Below are 20201 nucleotides of genomic sequence, written 5' to 3'. Positions count from 1 at the left end.
GTCACCAGTTATGTCGTCGCGGACAGAGTCCAACATCTCTTTAGCAATGTTCATGCGATGCTGCTTTTGCTCGAAATTGAACAGTTTGGTACGAATTTTGCGGCGACCCGTCTCATGCTCAAATCGTTGAAAAAAACCGAATGCCACGAGCCAATTGATATGTCTAGGTTCTCAGCAACTTCTCTAACGGTGATTCGACGATTGGCCATTGACCATTTTCTTCACTTCATCAATTTTTTTTGTCTGTTGTTGAAGTGCTCGGGCGTCCGGCACGCTTTTCGTCGTTCACATCTCCTCGGCCTCCTGAGAACATTTTGTACCACCGATAAACGTTACTTTGGTCCAAAGTAGCTTCTCCGTATGACACAGTCAACGTTCGGAATGCATCCGCGCACTTACTATAATTTCGTTTTTCACACAAAATTTGATACAGGTTCTTTGATCCATATTTTTGAATAGGTAAAAATCGAAGACGAGCCGAAACACGTGCAAGCAAAGCAACTGTCAACAATTAACATATCGCCACAAAAAAAATCGAAATGCGAGTATACGTAACCTGCGACAATTCAAAATTCGCGATACTTTTTGAACACACCTCGTACTGTGAAATTTTTATCCGGAATTTCCCAATATTATAGCTTCTACAGCCCATTAACTAGGTAGAGAGCGGTCAGCGCGCTCCTGTACCTCAAACTTTAAACTCATTTATCTCGAAACGACTTTTTTCGGCTTGGTGTTGTCAAAAAAAAAAAAAAACTATTCATGTTGATCGCAACATCAATGGTTATCGCCGGTACTAGAATCATATTATTATTTCAATTATTTCGTACTTTTTGGATTAAAAAACTAAAAAAAAACCGATTTTTAGAGCGTCAAATTCAAAACCACGCCATTTTGTTTTTTTTTTATTCTACATAGAACGGGACTACAGTCATACTGATTAATATTTTTTTTTGTATTTGTGTTTCAGATAAATAGAAAAGCCAAAATGGACAAAACCGTTCAGGTCCAATTTTTCTGGAGGCTCAACTTCATCGCCATTTTTTAAATTATTAAAATTAAAAAAAAAATTCATTCTCGTATGTAAAAAAAGTTAAATAAAAAGCTTAACAATTTAAATATCGTTTTTAATTTTTTTTATTATAAAAGAAGTCTCTTAATTTTCGAGCTCTCGACCACCGGGACCCCTTAAGAAAGCAGATGTTAAAATTTCATGGTATTTAGCTCATTTCTGGCGGTAGCACCAGAAGACATCAAAAAATCCACACAATCGTTTTGAATGATCGAAAAGTGAAGTTGCGTGAGTTAGCTGACATTGTAAAGATATCAAAAGAATGGTTTGGCTTTATATTGCAGGAGCATTTGACTATGAAAAAGCTCTATCCAAAGTGGGTGCCGCATTTACTCACTGTTGACGAAAAATAAGAACGTGTTGATGATGGCAAGACAACGACAAAACTGCATGAATTGATCTTGGAATGTGTCAGCATCCAGCGACTACTGGCTGTGCGCAGATCTAAACAAAATGTTCGCCGGTAAGACATTTCGCTTGAGTGAAGAGGTTATCGCTGAAATTGAGGCAAAAGATAAATCGTTCTATAAAAGTGGACTCAGAGACATACAGGTAGGAAGCTGGACAATCAGATCGCACGGTTACAGGGACCCTCGCTGCTCAAAAACAAATCAGACTACACAGTCTTCGACCTTAACTTCAAGAAAGACTTTACGGTACGTTTTCCACCGAGAACCGATTGGGGCAAAGGGAAGATGATTGGAAGATACGATATTAAAATCTACACTGAAGGTTCTAAGATGAACTATAGTGTAGGAGCTGGCTGCCATTCGGAGCCGCTCAACATATCTCAGTCAATTCGGCTTCCTGACTATACCAGCGTGTTCCAGGCAGAACTATTGGCGATCAGAGAAGCATGTAATTCACTAAAACTCTACAAGGAAGTTGGAGCAGGAGTAGCCTCCTTTTCAGACAGTCAAGCAGCTATCAAGGCCTTATACTCTAACTCCATTTCATCCAAACTAGCCTCACAGTGTAGAGAGGAACTAAAATTACTTAGTCATTGACTTAAAATTACTCTGATATGGGTTCCCGGTCATAGGAACATACGTTGTAATGAGATAGGGGATGAGCTAGCAAAAAAAGGTTCGACACTAGACATAGCAGAGGCGGTGGCAGTCGCCACCCTACTCAACATAATAAAAATATCCATTGTTTCACACTATCAAGTTTTAGCCAACAGAAGGTGGAAGAAATTAACTACATGTATTACAACAAAAAACACATGGCCGTCGTACAAAATCCAAAGGACGAATTAGGATGTTCCTGACCAAACATTTCACGCATCACTGCAACCTTTACAGGGCATTGCAAGGTAGGGGATTATGCAGCCTCACTTTCAATCTCATCTGCAGAGACTGCCAAGCGGAAGGGGTGAATGAAAGCATTTTCCACTACTTATGTGAATGTTCCGAGCTAGCTAGGGCACGAGATAAAGAATTTGCTGCTATACTTGGACCTCGCTAAATGGTTCTGACTTAGAAGCAAAAAAAAAAAAACGAGAACTGTGGTAGTAAAACGGTGCTGGTCGCTAATTAGGATTATTTCAGTAGAAATACTCAACCACTTCAACAACAACAATGAAAACAACAACAACAAAAGTGGTATTGAAATGGTAGAGCGTCGCTGGAATGATTGCGTTGTTCTGAATGGAAATTACGTTGATGAATTTGATGTATAATTTTGAGCGAAAAAGTCGTGTTTTCTTTGTTAGACCCGCGACTTTTCAGCCTATGTGTTATACCTATTCTTAAGTGTTTAGCCGAGCTATCCTATCTATCCTTTGTCCGATGTTATTATATAAAATAAAGGGTGTAACAGTTTTATGTAATCTTTGAAGGCTGAGCCGTTAGCATTGAACCTATCGAATGATAGTGACACACAAATAGGGACCATCAAATACGGCAGATCATCTAAAAATCTGCAAAAACGCATTCACTCAGAGGTTCAGTCGTTCACTCTTGCAGTTCTGCTGTTCAAATACATCCGCAAATGGTCGGTGTCCTCAAAGAAAATTAAGTAAATATGTTTACGGATTTGTGTGCTTATACGAACACAACAACGAGTGAACTTATAAATATGTATGTATTTCACCTGCAAAGTATTTCTCCACATAACAAATACACACACAAAAGTATATGTTTTGCAAACATTTAATTAATTACAATGTGCATAAAAAGTGTACAATAGTTACTATTTAAAGCAGTTCTCTTGTCCGTTCATTTATGGCCGTCTATGCAGCAGGTCGTCTGGCTAACCTTGCCAATCAAGCCAGCAGACAGTAAGCAGCCAACCAACCGGTCACTGGTGAGTGGAATCTATATTTTCACTTTAATTAGCGCCAACTTTCATAAATATTCAAATCTTAATTTAAGCACTACTTTGGTAACTGTTGATCAATGTGAATGTGCAAACATACACACACATACATACGTGGACAATCGGTCACACATACATGTACATATGCATCTACATACGTGTGTGGAAACGTGCTTAACGGCTTTATTAGCTAGTTTTAAAGAAAAAAAAAAACAAAAAAACGAAAATCTAAAATTTTTGAAACCAGTTTTTTTCTACGATCGATCTTCACCGAATTTATCATATCACCATTCTTCACCATTTACTTTTTAAAGTCCCAACTGCTTGTACAATTCCGGCACAGAGTCATCATATTGGGCCTGAAAGAAATTCCCTGCCACCGGCACACCTAAGCCATACTTCTCAACAAAATTCTTCGTGGAAAACTTCTGACGACCTTCCATACTCTTATTCGTAGCGCGCGTTTCGGTAAATTCCAATTTCTTTGCTTGTTGGAAAAGTAAGAAAACATAGCGATGCAAACCCGTGCCCTTTGGTGCACCCGAGCCGACATACTCCGATATTACTTCACCTTTGTTCAGCTGATCGCCGGGTATATTGCCTACCAACCAGTGTTCAAATTCACGAGACTCTGGCTTGGCACGACTGGGAACATCCGGATCGGTCATAAGGAGTGTGTAGTAAGTGTCAGCAGAGGCTGGCTTCCATTCGACTTTGGGTTGGTGCTTCACTTGTGTGGGTGTTACCTCTACACCCTTATCGGCCATGACACCACTGTCATAGATCACCTGCAAAATTAAAAAATTAAGCTCATTGAATAGTTCAAATAATTTTTCTTTAAACTTACCTTCAAAAAGTCCTTTGGTCCTTCACTGATGAGATCTGGTATTACTTCCAAATGCTTCATGAATTTGGTAATATCCGAATCCTCAGCGTATGTGGAGCACATCAGGCTCAGGAGCAATAATTGTTTCAGATTAAACATTTTACACGTTGTTTTTGTGCTTTGCTTTTCAGTGACACCGTTTGCGTTCACAGCCGTTGAGCTTCTAATTGTGAATAAACTGTTATGATCACTGAAGCTGTTGCTATTAGGTCAAAGCTGAGCAGAGCTTCGTTGAGCTTTTACTCAAATTCAGCGTCAATAATCTGCTTTTTATTGCCTATCGAGCTAACATAGTTGTATGTATGTAAGTATGTATGTATGTAGATATGTATCTGCTCACGTAAAAATGATTATAAAGTTAATTTGAATAATGACTTTTATCTCTTTGCTAATAAACAGTTGTTTCTAACGTGTAATTTGTGTGTGTGTGAATTCCAATTAATTATACACTAAACAGCTGTTTGTGGGCTGGTTGTAGCCGAATGCACATACAGCCCTATTCCTGAAAATAGTACAGCCGCTGGGGTTTTACAGTTATTTCAAATGAAGAGTACACTCTCCGCTTTGTTCACTATTTTTAAGAAATAAAATTTGAAGTTTTTACTGTTAATTCAAGCGATTTTTTTTTCGGACTACGTACTAGCAACACCAGCTTGGAAGTACACCAATCTGCCTTCAGAACCGGGGCTGGCTGCTGGATGAGCACCGCTTGGCCTGGGCCATTGGCTCCTTCGGGCCCTTCAAGTCGCCTGGTCCTGATGGCATTATACCTGCCCAGCTGCAGAAATCTGCAGTGGTGTCATGCCGTTGGCTGAGCTCTATCTAAGCGAACTCCATAGCCAGGGGCTATGTACCGGGATCTTAGAGGGCTGTGAGGGTTGTGTTCATACCCAAGGCTGGCAAGAGCTCACATGTCTCCCCTAAGGATTTTAGGCCAATCAGTCTCTCATCTTTCTTGCTGAAAACCCTTGAGAGGTTGATTGACCTACACATAAGAAGAGCAAATTCCTCGGGGGCGTTTGTCGCATACCCAACATGCTTACTGTAAAGGCAGATCAGTGGAATCTGCTCTGCACACAATTGCTAAAGATATTGAGGAATCCCTATATCAGAAAGAACTCGCAGTTGTTGCCTTCCTCGACAATGAGGGGGCTTTTAATAACGTTCTCCCGGAGGCAATCACTAAATCTCTGGGTAGGCTGGGGGTCGGAGCCGACCTTTCCAGGTTTATCTACAGAATGCTCCGCGACAGAACGGTCGTGGCAGAGTGGGGCGGCGTCTCTCTCCGCCGGCAGGTGAGTAGAGGCACGCCGCAAGGCGGGGTTCTCTCACCATTTCTCTGGATCATTGTTATCAATGACTTGCCGGAGGAGCTGGTGAGGAGGGGGCTGTAGGGTGATTGCCAACGCGGATGATGTGGCAGTAATTGTTAGAGGAAAGTTTATAGATACCCTGTACGATTTAATGCAGGCATATCTGAACGTAGTTGTTCGATGGGCAGCAGATTGCGGCTTATCGGTGAAACCTCTTAAGACGGAGCTCGTCCTTTTCACGAGGAAATATAAAATACCCAGAGCTCAACTCCCCTCGATGGGGGGCGCTCCGCTGGTGCTTTCTGACAAGGTGAGGTACCTAGGTCTAATCCTTGACAGTAAGCTAACGTGGAAGCCCAACATTGAGGAGAGAGTAAGGAAGGCAACAATCGCTTTGTATGGGTGCAATGGCGCTATTGGCAAAAGATGGGGCCTCTCGCCTAGAGGTGTATTTTCATAATACCATAATAAAGCCAATCTTATTATATGGAGTCATTGTCTGGTGGAACTCACTGGAGAGGACGACATCAGTTAAAAAGCTAGAGAGTGTCCAGAGGTCTGCACTCATTGGAATCAGTGGGGCGCTTCGAACTACTCCTACTCTGGCGCTTAATGTAATGTTAAATGTGGTACCTATAGACGTCGCAGGCAGAATTGCTGCTGCACGTTCCGCAATCAGACTGAGGGGCTTGGGCTATATCTCACTTATGGGTACTCAAGCATCCTCAGAAACTTCGAGTGCATCCCCTCGTCGACGGATCAGTGTGTACCCTCGCTAAGTCCAAGCGGAACTTTCTCCACCGATATTCCACCAAGGGAGGAGTGGACCGGGGGCAACACTTGGGGACAGGGCCTCGTTAACCTGTTCACGGATGGCCCGAAGCTGGACGGTAGGGTTGGAGGAGGAGTATTCTGCAAAGAGCTCCCCAACAAACTCAAATTCAGGCTACCGAATCACTGCAGTGTGTTCCAAACAGAGGTGGCCGCAATTAAAGAAGCAGCTGACTGGCTACTTACTTGCGTATTAACTGTTAAGAAGGCAAATATATACTCCGATAGCCAAGCGGCAATTAGGGCCCTAGGCTCTATTATGGTGCATTCGAAACTGGTCAGGAAATGCCTGGACTCCCTCTCGATTGCATCAGAATTCTTCGACATTAAGATAATTTGGGTACCTGGTCGCAGTGACCTTGCAGGAAACTGCGAAGCCGACGAGCTGGCCAGACAAGAAACCTGTGAGGTAATGTGCCCAGCTTTCGCGGGACTAAGATTCAAGCATCTTGGATCTCACTTCTTTTCTGCGCCTGCTGATATAGCAGGTGTTGATAAGAAAAATCTGATGAACTTCATCAGCAGCATAAAGAGGTTATCACAACCGCATACTAGTCACCGTTCGTAGTCCACAAACACTCACCATTCCCCATCCCTTCCCTTTCTCCCTCTTGCAATGGTATCACAAAGGATGAACCAAACTTTTTTCGTCCAAGTGGGCCCTACTCTCTGGGCAACCATCACTACCTAACCTAACCTAACGTACTAAACAACTCTCCACTATCTACCACTTGCCCCTTGGAACTGCTACAAAGGAATTACCTCACGTGGCTGGTTAGCTCAAAGACTCCAAGTTATTGTTGAAGTCTACGAAACTCCGCGCCTCTCAGCTCGTTATGAATGTGTGTTACATGGTGTGTTACATGCACGCGGATTTTCTTTCAGTTATTAGCTGATATCAGAACAAAACCCATAATACTTTCTCCGCTTAAATTTTTTAAGGTTTCGGAAGCATAGCGTGGGGATTTGAATAAGACGTGATCAACCTCTTCTTCCCTCTCCGCGCAGATTGGCAATTTGGTGAACTGTCATGACCAAATTTATGGAGGTATTTTCTAAATACCTTCTGCTCTGAAAAGATTTGGGTAAGGTGCTAGTTTGTTCCCACATGGTTCCCTCAAGCGCACTCCTACGCTTAAGTGATCTGTTCCACCGGTCCTTACAGGGCGATCGAACGGCGCCTTTTCCCTGCTGCAATTTATTTACACCTCGTTGTTCGGATAGCTTTATATGTACTGCCTTCATTTCTTTTGCCAGAATCGCTATCCGAACTAGTCCTGCAATGACGAAGGATGCGTCATCGGAAATTGTGCGGAAGCCGCAGATAGTTTGCAAAGCGCTTAGACGATAGACGGCTATTAGTTTATAGCCGCGGTGCCGCGTACAAAAGTACCGAGCTGACCCATATATATACGGGGAATGATGCTGAAGTGAGAGTCCTTAGCCGGATATAAATCCGGGTCGTTCCAGTTACGTAGAACCGACTGTCGTGGGAACGTATATCCAGTCTTAGAACACCGTCATACTTAAGGTTCCATAGTGGTGCCCTTAAACTGATTCTGGGAGAACCTCTGCTGTTGCATTATACTCCTCAATACCTTTGTCAGTTCTAAACATAAGTACACGGTCCGAAAAATAGCTCCCAATTATTTCATCTGCTCCGCTGTCTATCGTGATAGTACAACCGAGCCTTTGTCTTGGCGGTGTTGACCTCCAGTCCAACAGTGCGTGCCAGCGTGACTAGTCCGTCCGCTTTCACTTGCATGCCTGACTTTGTGAGAAAGAAGAAAAATTTCATCGACGAAGTCCAGGTACTCAAGATGTCTGGTGAAACTCCATATGATGCCTCTTTTGTGCAGGGTCAATTGGCTCATAACGTCGTCCAAGAAGATGCCGAAGCGAAAAGGTGACAGGGCACAACCTCGCCTTACGTCTGCGTTGGTGGTGAATGGGTCGCTGATGTTGGTGTTGTGTGGCTGGCCATGGCATCACGTTAATATTTTCTAATCGAAATCACACCTTAGCTGGTTTGCTAGTATGCTTTAGTGCGTTGTTCTGTTGGAACGTCAATTTTTTATGTACATCCCAGATGGGTTCGCACGCAACTTCAGTCTTGTCATCTGGTGACAAGGCGAATTCATGTTTTTCTTTCAGTATCTCATTCGCTCGGTTTTATTTCCAGTCGGTACGCGAACTTTCGTGTTTTGCCTCAATATCTTCTAATTTTCAGGGATTTATCGGCTCACCCTCATACTCCTAGCATTTATTTTAGGAAAAATAGCTTATTCGCTAAATCTTACGAATTACAACTCAGTGAGTTGGGCTCAATAATATTTTAAATGCAAACTTAGTGCCTATTCGTATTTTTGTGACTGCAGCTGTATTTTTAAAAGTTTTCTGTTCTCTTAGTAGCTTTTTAATTTAATTCATGCATATAATAACTATATTATCAAAATGAGAGTTTTGTTTAATGCCGCTGAATGAATTATTCTCAACTCAGAACCGGAAAGGGCAGATCGATTTCCGCCAAAGTATGATATTAATAATAGTAATATTAAAGTATTAACTGTTACGCACGCAGATGGGTTAGTTTCAATTTATATTAAACAAGTTTATAACAAAGCTGAAGGCGTGTTAATATCTCTTCTATGTTGCAACTATGAAGTTCCAATCGGAGCTCATAGCTAAAGCTGATTTTTTTCAGTATTCATACAAATGTATGTACAGTTATATTCATAAAAATAGCAGTGCAACAGCTCCTCACACTTAAAATTACTTTTACTAAAATAATTCTGACTCTTATTTAGCAAATCAATGATCGAGCTCAGAGGAATTATAGAGAGACGTTTATTTAGAGAAAACGTAACAAATTTGTAACAATATGTAAGTGTTTCCATGGTCTACCGCTCAACCGGACCGGAGGGCGCATCTGAGGTACTAATGGAGTAATCAGCATACTGACGTTCGTTAGCCGTTAGTCCACACTGCTCTGTAATTTCATAATCGTGGCCGAATTTGCAACAAGGAGGCGTTGCATGGAGGAGGTAACTACATAAAGGGTTAGAGGTAGCCAGAATTTTCAAAAAATTTGATTTTTTTACTTAATTTTTCTTAAAGTGTAATATCTTAGATATATTGTGAGAAAATTTGAAGTGAATCCGACAAATACTTTTGATTCCGGGTCTGAGATGCCCACCTTTTTCATGTGCTTTGCCCATAGTGACAGGAGGAACTGCGACAGTCGGTCGGAAATAATAACTAGCTTGGAAGTATAAAAATTATTAATGATGTTTTGATGTAGGTATGTCAGGATGCATTCAATCGCATACAGACAGATAGACAGACCATCTGATTGATCAAGTTTTTGCTAATAAGCACACCATTCGAAATCTTAGTGTTTTTCCTACAAATTTGACTCAAGTGACACCGAACATTCTGATCATCCAGTTGTGGTTGCCACCCATTCTTAAATGGTCGATAAAATTTACGGTATGATGTGGGACGATTGGTTCATGAAGGTGTTCGAAGCTCAGAAGTCTACAGACTTATCACACAATTGAATGAATTCAGTTTTTTATAAGCGTTTGGGTAATGAAAAACTATTCAAATCGACAATTTGGGTGCCGCGTTTGTTTCCAAGCTTCGATGAACGCAATTCTTAGATAAATTCAAAGAAATGCTTGGCTATGTTCAATCATCAATCACAATACACCAATTACGTGGTGAATCGAGGTCGAAAGAGGTTAAAGCTGGGTCATGGCGACGATTTGTTTTTTGTGGGTGTAAATCCACATCAATTATCTTGAAGAGGATGGCATCTCTGCGCACCAGTTCTAGCTACTTGCGATTATTTCCTGTTTCGAAATGGCTCGACGATAATACAAATCGATAGGACAAAACAGAAATATTGTTGGAATGAATTGCTTTTATTATAATCTGGTAGATAATTTAATGGGATTTATTTTTTAAATATGACATCCGGCATATGTCCGCCGCGGTTACGAGCTACATGTCTTCAACCTTAGTATACGAGTACTTTATGGTTGAAAAAGGCAGTTATACGACCCATTTTATCGCATGGATCGGTTGTTTGGGGAAAGCGCTAGGGTGTGGTTACAATATCAAATTACTTGACAGAATGCTAAGATGAGCCTGCGCAATAACGGTCGGTGCAATCAGATCAAGAGCTACGGAGGCTCTTAATGCACTGACACGCGTTATTCCGATAGATCTGTACATCAAGAAGATGGCTACCTTGAATGCATTTAGGTTAAATGAAGCGGTTCGCTGGCAAGAAAAATTTATGGTCATGCCAGTCTATTATTGCGACAAACTCAGTGCTCCTTGGAGAGGACTAATTACATCGTCCGAGGGTAACATTCAATAGGAATTTTGCCATCCTCTTTCCATCTCAGCGGGAATGGAGTAAGGGACTCTCACTAAACAATGGGCTGTTAGAATTGAAAAATCTTTAGGTTTTTCTAATGCCTTTATTTTCTTCCAGGCGAAAGTACTGGCAATAGGGGAAGGTTGTAGGTCACTAACCACAGACTTCTCTTTTACGGGCAATATCGCTATTCTTTCGGCTACAACAACCTCTAAACTGGTGGAACAAAGTAGCAATAGCCTTACCATCTTGAGTAAAAACCATAACTTCACCTTAATCTGAGTGCCGGGCCATGGAAACATTCAAGGTAACAAAAAAGCAGTTTAACTGGCAAGACGGGAATCTGTCATGAATAACGTTCTTGCAAAATCGGTATTCGCACCACTAGATGCAATCAAGAATGCAATTTCCGAGAATCGCGGTGAGACCAGATGACATGCAAAATTAGTATTAAGTTATGGCCCACAACCGTCAATATTGATAAATATGAAACCACGGGTTGCCTGTCATAACTGGCTTTTGGAGAATTAAGGGAAATCAGCCGGCGAAGACGAATAATTTTTCAACAAGACAATGTGATCTATGGTATCATGTATCGGCTCAATCTTGAGAGTCTTTGAGCACTCAAAAGAGCGAATTAATGAGTCATCCGCCGCACTGTTCGGATTTGTTATTTAAAGATTCTCAATTTCCTCTGTGAATGGAAGGAGAGCATTTCAACCCTGGGCAAACCACTGTTCGAGAGCTTCGTGCAACTGGCTGACTTATATGTCAACAACTTTATAAGGTTTCTCTATCGGATATAATCATGCTGTAAATAACTGCTAAACAAGTGGGTAGCGAGGATGTGGCAAAAAAATGGTGCGGAAGCGCTTCTGGATGAATCACCATTTTAATCAACCAACCAATGACTCGAAGATGTGTAGTTATAGCTAATTTTGTCTATTACTCAAAGAAGTAAAATTCCAAAGTTTTGTAAAAATTTAATTCCTTTTTTTATTTTTTTACTTTTTGTTTGCTTCTCAATAAATTAAAATAAATATTAACTTAGCTTTTTGGATTTGTTTGTCTTTTAGGTCGAAGTTCGTGAAACGGAAATAAAGAAAATGTATAACAAAATTCAGGTAATTACAGAAATATAGGACTAGAATAAAAGTAGTGAAAGAAATAAGACAAAGAGTAAGGTAATAAATAGTAATAGGAGAGTAGGAGAGTAGTAATAGGAGAAAAAGAAAAATTTAAGCGAAGGAAATTAAAGAAAATTAGTTGACTAAAAGAATGAAGATGAAAGTAGCGTTCAAAGTAATAGGCAATAGGAAAGTGAAAGTCGGAAAAGTGAAAGTGAGTGAGTCAGTAAGTTGTAGGTCGAGAAATAGCAGAATAAAATAGAAATGAAAGAATGACTAAATACTTAAATTAATACAAATAAATTACAATTAATAAATATCCTACACGGATAAAATGTTAGCTTAGCGTTTTTGTCTTAGTCCTTTTCTTTTCCTAGTTTCCGATTTTTCGATATTTTTCCCATCTTCTTTTTGGTTTTGCAGTGTTTTTTTCTATGTACAGATTGTTGTGCTCTCTCATTTTCATCTCCTCTATTGCGCAATCTTATTTCACATTCACAATAGAGATTCAGTTTCTTTGGGGTTATAAGGTCCTTAAATGCGTCGGCTGCATTCGCAAAATTTACGACGATGAGCTGTAGCTGGACGATGATCCAGTTGAGCTGGAGCCGGAATTGTACGAGCTAGAGCTGGGATGGTATGAGCTGTAGGCGAGATTCTGTGAGTCCCAACGGGCATATGGGCCGCCGCTAGCTGGTTCCCAGCTGCTTGGATCGTATGAGGAGGCAGTGGTGCTGGGTGGACCATATTCAGGCGCTGGCATAGGTGCGGGCATCATCATCATCTTAGCGCCCGACAATTTGGTGATCAAGTTGTAGATGAGGAAGCCAAGTACCAATTTGATGGCGATTTTCGACAAAATCAAAGCCTTGAATGCTTTGAGTCCAATCAGGCCCATAAGGATTGGCAGTACGACCTTCAATTTCAATTTCATTAACAGCAACAGAGGGAGGATCAATTTGTCCTTCTTCTTTTCACCGCGAGCTAATAGTGGTGATGGCCCATAGCAGAAGGGATGAGAGACAGAGAAGACAAAGAGAAATACGAAAAATTAGAGTGTTAAAGAGTTATTCTTGAGTAGAAATGTAAAAAGTGTTTGAGTAACATAGCAAAATGTAGATGAGTTATTGAAATCTAAATGTAATAGGCGGAGGGGAAACATATTTTTGAGCACTTAAACCAAATTGTGTTGAGAATTTTTATTTCTTGCATGAGTCAAAAAGCGGTTGAACCAAAACTTATAAAAATATAGCAAGAAAAAATAAGCAAATGAAGGAAATTAAATAAAAAATCACTATTTACTCGAAAGATCCAAATTAAGAAAATTAATTTTCAATTAGAAAAACATTATTTTCGAAACAACCAAATTTATATGATTATTTTTCAATTGGAAAAATTTTATTTCTGAAAAATTTAAAGCAAAAGCTAATTAATACCATATTTAAGGAAAAGAAAAAATGCGATTCTGTAATTTACGTGTCATTTCACACTAACATGAAGAAATATGTGAGAAATTGTGAATAAAAAGTTTGAAAAAAAAATTTGAAAAAAAATTTGAAAAAAAAATTTTTTCTTAATTTAACGAGCAGTGATCCAAAAAATTAAAAAAAAAAATTTTGAAAAAAAAAAAATTTCAAAAAATTTTGATAAAAAAAATTGAAAAAATTTTGAAAAAAAATTTGTTTTTCTTAATTTAACCAACAGTCATTCAAAAGTTCGCTCGAGGTACAATAACGTGCTTTTGAAAAAAGGAAAATTTTATTTTAAGTTTGAAATATTTAATTTAGATTTAATATAGTTTTGGGTTTTAATTGCATCAATTAATTCTCTATCTAATTTGAATTGGTGCGAATTTGCAAAAAAAGAAAAAAAATATGAAATTAATCTGGTTTCAAAAAAGCCCTCTTTTTCACTTTTATGAAGTTCGGGTGTATCGAAGCCATATCCAAAGTATGTTGCCTCTAAACAGGAAATTGATTTTTGTCAATGTAAAAGTAAAACAAAACAGTCAAAAGTAAAAAAATAGCTTCGTTTTTTTTGCAGTTTTAAGTTTTCAATCCAAAGCATGAATTTTCACTTGTCAAAACAGGAAATCGATTTTATGTGGAATATAATTTTTTAAACCAAACATTTTTAGCCTCAGTGAACTTTTGTTTGGTAGTTAACCTTAGTTAACCGTAGTTAAAGAGAACACTTTTCCCCGGTTTGCAATTTTCACTCACATTATAATTTTGTTTGCACTTTCTTTCACATTCTTTTCCCACCTCTGCAAGGCCTTTTGTTTAGCTTTTTTAACACTGTACAGATCAGATCTGATAGTAATTTATTTATTTACTACCTTAACCAACACATTCGCTCTTACTCACCTCCAGTCTCAGGTACTTCGACATCAAAACCACGAGCGGCACTGTAGCTAACCACTGAGCTGCCGAATCCGGTTTCAGGCAAGCGTAGGCGGAATTCATTGTTGTTCAAGATTCTGGAAACACGATCAACGATCACCTTATCGATGACATCCTCGCTGAAAGCGCGTCCACTAATATCATCCTCAACACCGGCCACACCATCCAAATAGGTTAACACTTTCTCTTTAAGGCAATGCAGTCCATTAGAATGGAAACACTTATCCACAATGGTGGTCAACAGCTCATCCGTATTGCGAATACGTGGCTCAGCCACAGAATTATCAATGGCGGCAGCATTGATTGGCGTAGCGGCAACGAGCAGCAAACAACCGAACGCGATTAAGGACGTAAAACGGAAAGCCATTTTCGAAGCAAACGTAAAGCGCTTTGAAAGGAGGAAAAAAACAAATGAAATTGAAATAGTGAACGACGCGTTATCAGTGATCGTTATGCGATGACTGGCTACTTGGATTGCTGTGTGTTCACTACAGAATCGATAATGAGACAATGATGTCCACTTGGTTGTGTACTCATGGTTTTATACTGCCGCTCCCCAGAAACCAAACATTAGCGGACAATGGCCAGAGAGGTAGCCATTTGGCTAGCGGCTAAGAAGGTGGGCAATGTGGGAGTTGGGAGTTGGGAGGAACGACCAAGCGCTAAGCCACAAATAAGACATGGCGATAAGTTAAACGTTGCAGGTACGCGTGAACGTTTTTGGACAACGGCGACAGCACGATTGGTGTGGCAATAGCGCCACTCTTGTAAGGTTTGCCCAAAAAAAACCGACGCGTTGAAATCAATTTGGCTATGAATTTGTCAATTTTGTTGTTTTTTAATTGAGCTTAGCTTTCTTTGTGCCGAGCGCAACCTGGGAAGCAGGAGAAGAAGGAGGGGAGAGAAGAGTGGCGGAGTAAAGCATGCAGACTGGAAGGGTGTATATTCTTCAACAACGCAATACATTTCCATTGCCAATAACACTTTTTCCATGTCCACAACTAAACTTAAACTTGGCTGAGAGTGGCGATGACTGCCAGCATGTACGGTTTTGGCCAAAACATTAGTCCATAGCAAAAAAAAAAAAATTCAACAAAAAACGAATAGAAATTAAGACAGACGAACATATGCAACTAGCATATGCCCGCTTGTGTGTGTGTTTTGTTTTCAGCCTAATTGGTATGCAAGGGAGGCACTCTTACGCGGCCGCCAGTAGCCGCTGCGGCAATAACAACAAATACGACATAAATACCCAACGTGTCAAATGAAGAAATTGCGCGTCAATCGAAAGAAATGCAATGCGTGAGACAATAACAACAAATTTCGTTAGTTATCTATGTGTAGTACTCTAGAGTATAGGTGTATGCGTGTATGTATGTATGAGAGTTCCATGTACATATTTCAGCGTATTGTGATTGACTTTTGTCAATCGACGCTGCTTGTGCCAATTTTCTGTTGCGATACAATTAAAAGTGTACAAACATTCACACACATATACACATACACATGTGCATGCATGGGTAGTGGGGGCAGACAAGTGGTGTTTGTATTTGTGGGTGTTTGTAGCCATCATTTGGTGGTGCCGTTGATTCGCAGCGACATGTAATTTTTTCTGCAGGCCATGCGGAATTGGATTTTGTTTATCAATTTTGGTTATGAAATCGAAACTTAACTTACTTACCAAAAATATGTGAACTACAAATTCAAAAGTGTAGAAATATGTTTATTTCATTTTCGTTTTAGGGGTGAAAAACGATTTCCGATGCCATTTATTATGAATACATACATTAGTTACAAGCTTCAAGGCATAAATGTACAAACATATTTACACATTTTTTTATTCATATTTCCATATGTGGCTTTGTGTATCTTCTTTATATGAATCGAATGTGCGCTTTTGTGCATATAAATTGAAAAACAAAAATGCAGCCATTATCCATAAGCACGCATAGAAAGCGAAAATTACATACTAGCACACACTAAATAGGTATGCATGTAAGTCGACAGCTATGTTTCACATCATTCATGACATTTGTGCGTATGACAGAAGCAACGCATTGACATAAAATAAAAAACAAAAAAGAAATTTGTCAATAATCTACCTTGGTTTAGGTGCTACCCAAAATTTTTTAATTTTTTTTGATATTAATAAAAAATAATCTGCAGCGTTCCGTCGCATTTTATAGGTAAATTTTTTTATAATTAAAATTCACTTTGCATTATTGATGAATTTTGTTGAGACGGGAAGTGTGCCAAATTGAGTTTTAAGGTTGAAAAGTAGCACAATTTAATAAAGGAAAAATTATATTTGAGGCATACAAAACTTGAAGCAAACTGCAAATGTGCGCCGACAATGTAAAAATCGATTTATTTAGTTCAAAATTCTTTTGAATAAAAAAGTTTTATTTCATAATCTTTTTTGCACATTGGTAACATTTTTTTTTAATTCGGTTTCTGCTCCATTAAAGAAAAAAACAAATTACCCCATACTACAAGGTGGCGCAAAATTAATCACCCTATCGGAAGATTTATAATCTTTGTAAATTAAAAGAAGAAAATTCAGTGGTTTTTGATCTATTAAAAAATAAATCGAACTCCCCATAATACAAGGTGGCGCAAAATTAGTCCCCCTATTGGAAGATTTTTAATTTTTACGAATGAAAAAAAAGAAAATTCGGTGGTTTCTGCTCCATTAAAATAAAACGAGTTTCCTCATACTACAAGGTGGTCAAAATTAATCATCCTATCGAATGATTTATAATCTTTGCAAATGAAAAGGAGAAAATTTAGATGCTTTTTCATTAAAAAAAACGAATTTCCCAATACTACAAGGTGGCACAAAATTAATCATTCTATCAGCTGATTTATAATTTTTGCAAATGAAAACAAGAAAATTCAGTAATTTTTGCTGCATTAAAAATAAACCGAACCACCTTGTATTACACTTTAATTTTATAGGAAAGTTGTTTTTTCTCTTTCGCCGCATTAATATTTTCGTTATTAGCCCTTTAAAATAATGTAGGACATATGACGGACCAAATTTAGTGTCGACTCATGTTTTAGATTCATAAAAACTATTTATTGACCCATATTTGAAAAATTTTCACAAGAATTTTTAGCCACGGGTTGGACAGGGTTAATAAACAAATGCGTATTCTTCTTCCTCTGCTTGATTGGCACTATAATCGCTTACGCGATTTTGGCTGAGTTCAGCAAAGCGCGTCAGTCGTTTTCTTCTTATGGTAACCGGTGCCAGTGGGACACACCAAGTGAAGCCAAGTCCTCCTCCACTTGATCTTTCCATCGCAGAGGAGACTTTCCTCTTCCTCTTCCACCAGCTGGTACCGCATCGAGCACTTTCAGAGCAGGAGCGTTTATCCAGCGTAGCCACTGGATCTTTATTCGCTGCGCTATGTCAAAAATAATTATAAAAATTATAAAAAATAATTATTCATTTAAAAAAACTCTAAAAACTTAACGCCATCGCCTGTCTACGCTATTACGGTCACTTTCACACATGCCCTCATTTGACTGACACACCCTGTATACCAGTTTCGACTATTTCCTTCTGTGTTTTTTAAATTTCATGAATATGTAATAAAAATATGGTCTGTTTCGAACTGTGTAGAAGATTTTTAGAAATTCAAAAAATTTCATCAAAATTTCATACTTTTTAAACAGAAAAAAAAAAATTACGTAGCCCATTGGATTTTAGTACAATAAAGTGCAAAATTGAAGCGACTCAAAATTCTCCTTGATTTTTTTCCATTTTTTTGCACGCGGATCTTTTTCATTCTCCCCATAAAACGTATGCATCATACTTTTTATACGGGGGAAAAATGCAAAGCTCAGCAAAAAAATTTGAACGGACGAAATTGGTCAATAACTACAAAAAAAAAAAAAAATAATAAATAAAAAACCCTGATATTTCTGTAATATTAATACGAACCAATATTTTTAGAGGCGGCCGCCGTAGCCGAATGAGTTGGTGCGTGACGTAGGTTCGAATCTTCGTATATAATGAGAGCGGTTGCCCCGTGGCAGGCATTGACAAACTTCCAAGTTCATTTCTGCCATGAAAAAGCTCCTCATAAAAATATCTGCCATTCGGAGTCCAATTCAAATTGTAGATCCCTCCATTTGTGGAACAAAATAAAGACGCACACCACAAATAGGAGGGGGAGCTCGGCCAAGCACCTGACAGAACTGTACGCTCTAATTATTTATTTATTTATTTTCTTTAATATTATTAGAATTTTAAAGAATGCTCAACCCAAGAAAAGCAATATGAGGCAAGAAAAAAACAACTTTGTACCTGTATTGCTCCCCACCTAATTTAGATCCGATGTAGATATTATATTATTGAGATCGGACAAAAACCGCACCCACTTTTAATATTTTGAGACTACTTTACCGCCCGCTCTTCTGATGTTACGAGCTCTAACTCTCATTTTCTATGAGTTTGTTTGGTTCCAAAAATTAACAGCCAGCCCATTTTGAATTCAACTTAACTGTGCACGAGTAGAAATAATTTGTTCTGTCGAAATTATATTATATTTTATTCCTTTACTTTGTAGGAGTAGTAGGCAAAGTGAACAGTTGCAATTGTGAGTCTGCTAAAGAGTGATCTTTCCTAATTTCGATATAACTCGACTAAACAAACAACACCATTGCACACCCATTCTTATTGCTACTCTGCTCTAGCTTACTGTTACCCTATTCTCGCCCTGTTTATTCAATTGTTGCTGCGCTGTTACTACTGTTACTTTTAACTTAACATAGTTGCTGTTAACGTCTCCGCTGTTGTATAGCGTTTTTCAATAGGTGCGCTTCAACTTTTTTCCGATAGGGAGGGCGAACGACGCAATACTTTTTATTTTTCGCTTGTCATTTGTAAACTTCATTAGTATACATTACATCATGGAACGCTACACACTTGAGCAACGATTGCAAATTGTGCAAATTTTTTGTGAAAATAATCGTTCTGTTGCTGCTACTTTAAGAGCATTACGGCCATTTTACGGTCTTCAGTGATGAAGCTCACTTTTGGCTCAATGGCTTTGTCAACAAGCAAAATATGTGTTACTGGGCAGAAAGCAATCCCCACGTGATTCATGAGGCACCGTTGCATCCCGAAAAAATCACTGTTTGGTGCGGTTTACATGCCGGCGGCGTAATTGGCCCATATTTTTTCGTTGACGAGAACGGACGCCACGTTACTGTGAATGGAAATCGATACCGCGACATGATAAACGATTATTTTTGGCCGCAATTGAGTGGTATGGACTTAGACGACATGTGGTTTCAACAGGACGGGGTCACAAGCCACACAGCACACGCTACAATTGATTTGTTGAAGAGTAAGTTCGATGAGCGCATTATTTCCAGAAATGGACCGGTCGAATGGCCACCGCGCTCGTGTGATTTGACGTCTCTAGACTATTTTCTTTGGGGTTATGTGAAGTCATTGGTCTACAGTAACAAGCCGGCGACGATTTGTGAGCTCAGAGGTAATATTGAACGCGAAATTGCTGGAATTGCGGCCGATTTATGCAAAAGAGTGGTCGAAAATTGGGTTCAACGATTGGACATCGTAAAACGTGCACGCGGTGGTCATGCAAAAGAAATCGAATTTCATACTTAAATGTATATGTTCAAACTCGATAATAAAAAAAAAATTAGTTAAAAAAGTCAAACCGTTTGTGTTTTATTCAAAAAAAAAATTGAAGCGCTCTCACTGAAAAACGCTTTAGTTGTTGATGTGCTGTAATTTAATATGCATTGCTGTCCAGACCTGTCGTTAGTATTTTCTGTGGGATAGGAATGTTTGGACCACTGCTCTCGTTGTTGGTTCATATTTCTTA

General features: G+C 39.1%; 2 protein-coding genes across 2 annotated transcripts; both read right to left on the bottom strand.

The window, feature by feature from the left end:
- Window positions 1–3207: 3207 nt before the first annotated feature.
- On the bottom strand, window positions 3208–4508 carry LOC128860141 (protein D2-like). Its single transcript, XM_054097421.1, has 2 exons — window positions 4239–4508; window positions 3208–4179 (listed from the first exon to the last, which is right to left on the bottom strand). Exons 1-2 carry the CDS (start codon window positions 4374–4376, stop codon window positions 3700–3702), a joined length of 618 nt encoding a protein of 205 aa, XP_053953396.1. The 5' UTR covers window positions 4377–4508; the 3' UTR covers window positions 3208–3699.
- A 7337-nt stretch (window positions 4509–11845) lies between these two features.
- Window positions 11846–14830, bottom strand: LOC128860130 (uncharacterized). The gene is made up of 2 exons (XM_054097409.1): window positions 14302–14830; window positions 11846–12919 (listed from the first exon to the last, which is right to left on the bottom strand). Exons 1-2 carry the CDS (start codon window positions 14702–14704, stop codon window positions 12498–12500), a joined length of 825 nt encoding a protein of 274 aa, XP_053953384.1. The 5' UTR covers window positions 14705–14830; the 3' UTR covers window positions 11846–12497.
- Between the last annotated feature and the right edge of the window lie 5371 nt (window positions 14831–20201).

This window comes from Anastrepha ludens, chromosome 2 (assembly GCF_028408465.1).
Source record: "Anastrepha ludens isolate Willacy chromosome 2, idAnaLude1.1, whole genome shotgun sequence".
In the NCBI taxonomy this organism is placed as follows: domain Eukaryota; kingdom Metazoa; phylum Arthropoda; class Insecta; order Diptera; family Tephritidae; genus Anastrepha; species Anastrepha ludens.
The sequence above is the reverse complement of the archived record's forward strand: the minus strand, read 5'-3'. Positions and strand labels throughout refer to the sequence as shown.

Excerpts from the sequence above, each read along its gene's own strand:
- LOC128860141 (XM_054097421.1), bottom strand. The coding sequence starts at position 4,376 with ATGTTTAATCTGAAACAATTATTGCTCCTGAGCCTGATGTGCTCCACA. Across the intron at positions 4,180-4,238 it reads GACCAAAGGACTTTTTGAAG|GTGATCTATGACAGTGGTGT; the intron begins GTAAGTTTAAAG and ends TTAATTTTGCAG.
- LOC128860130 (XM_054097409.1), bottom strand. The coding sequence starts at position 14,704 with ATGGCTTTCCGTTTTACGTCCTTAATCGCGTTCGGTTGTTTGCTGCTC. Across the intron at positions 12,920-14,301 it reads CGAAGTACCTGAGACTGGAG|CTCGCGGTGAAAAGAAGAAG; the intron begins GTGAGTAAGAGC and ends CACCACTATTAG.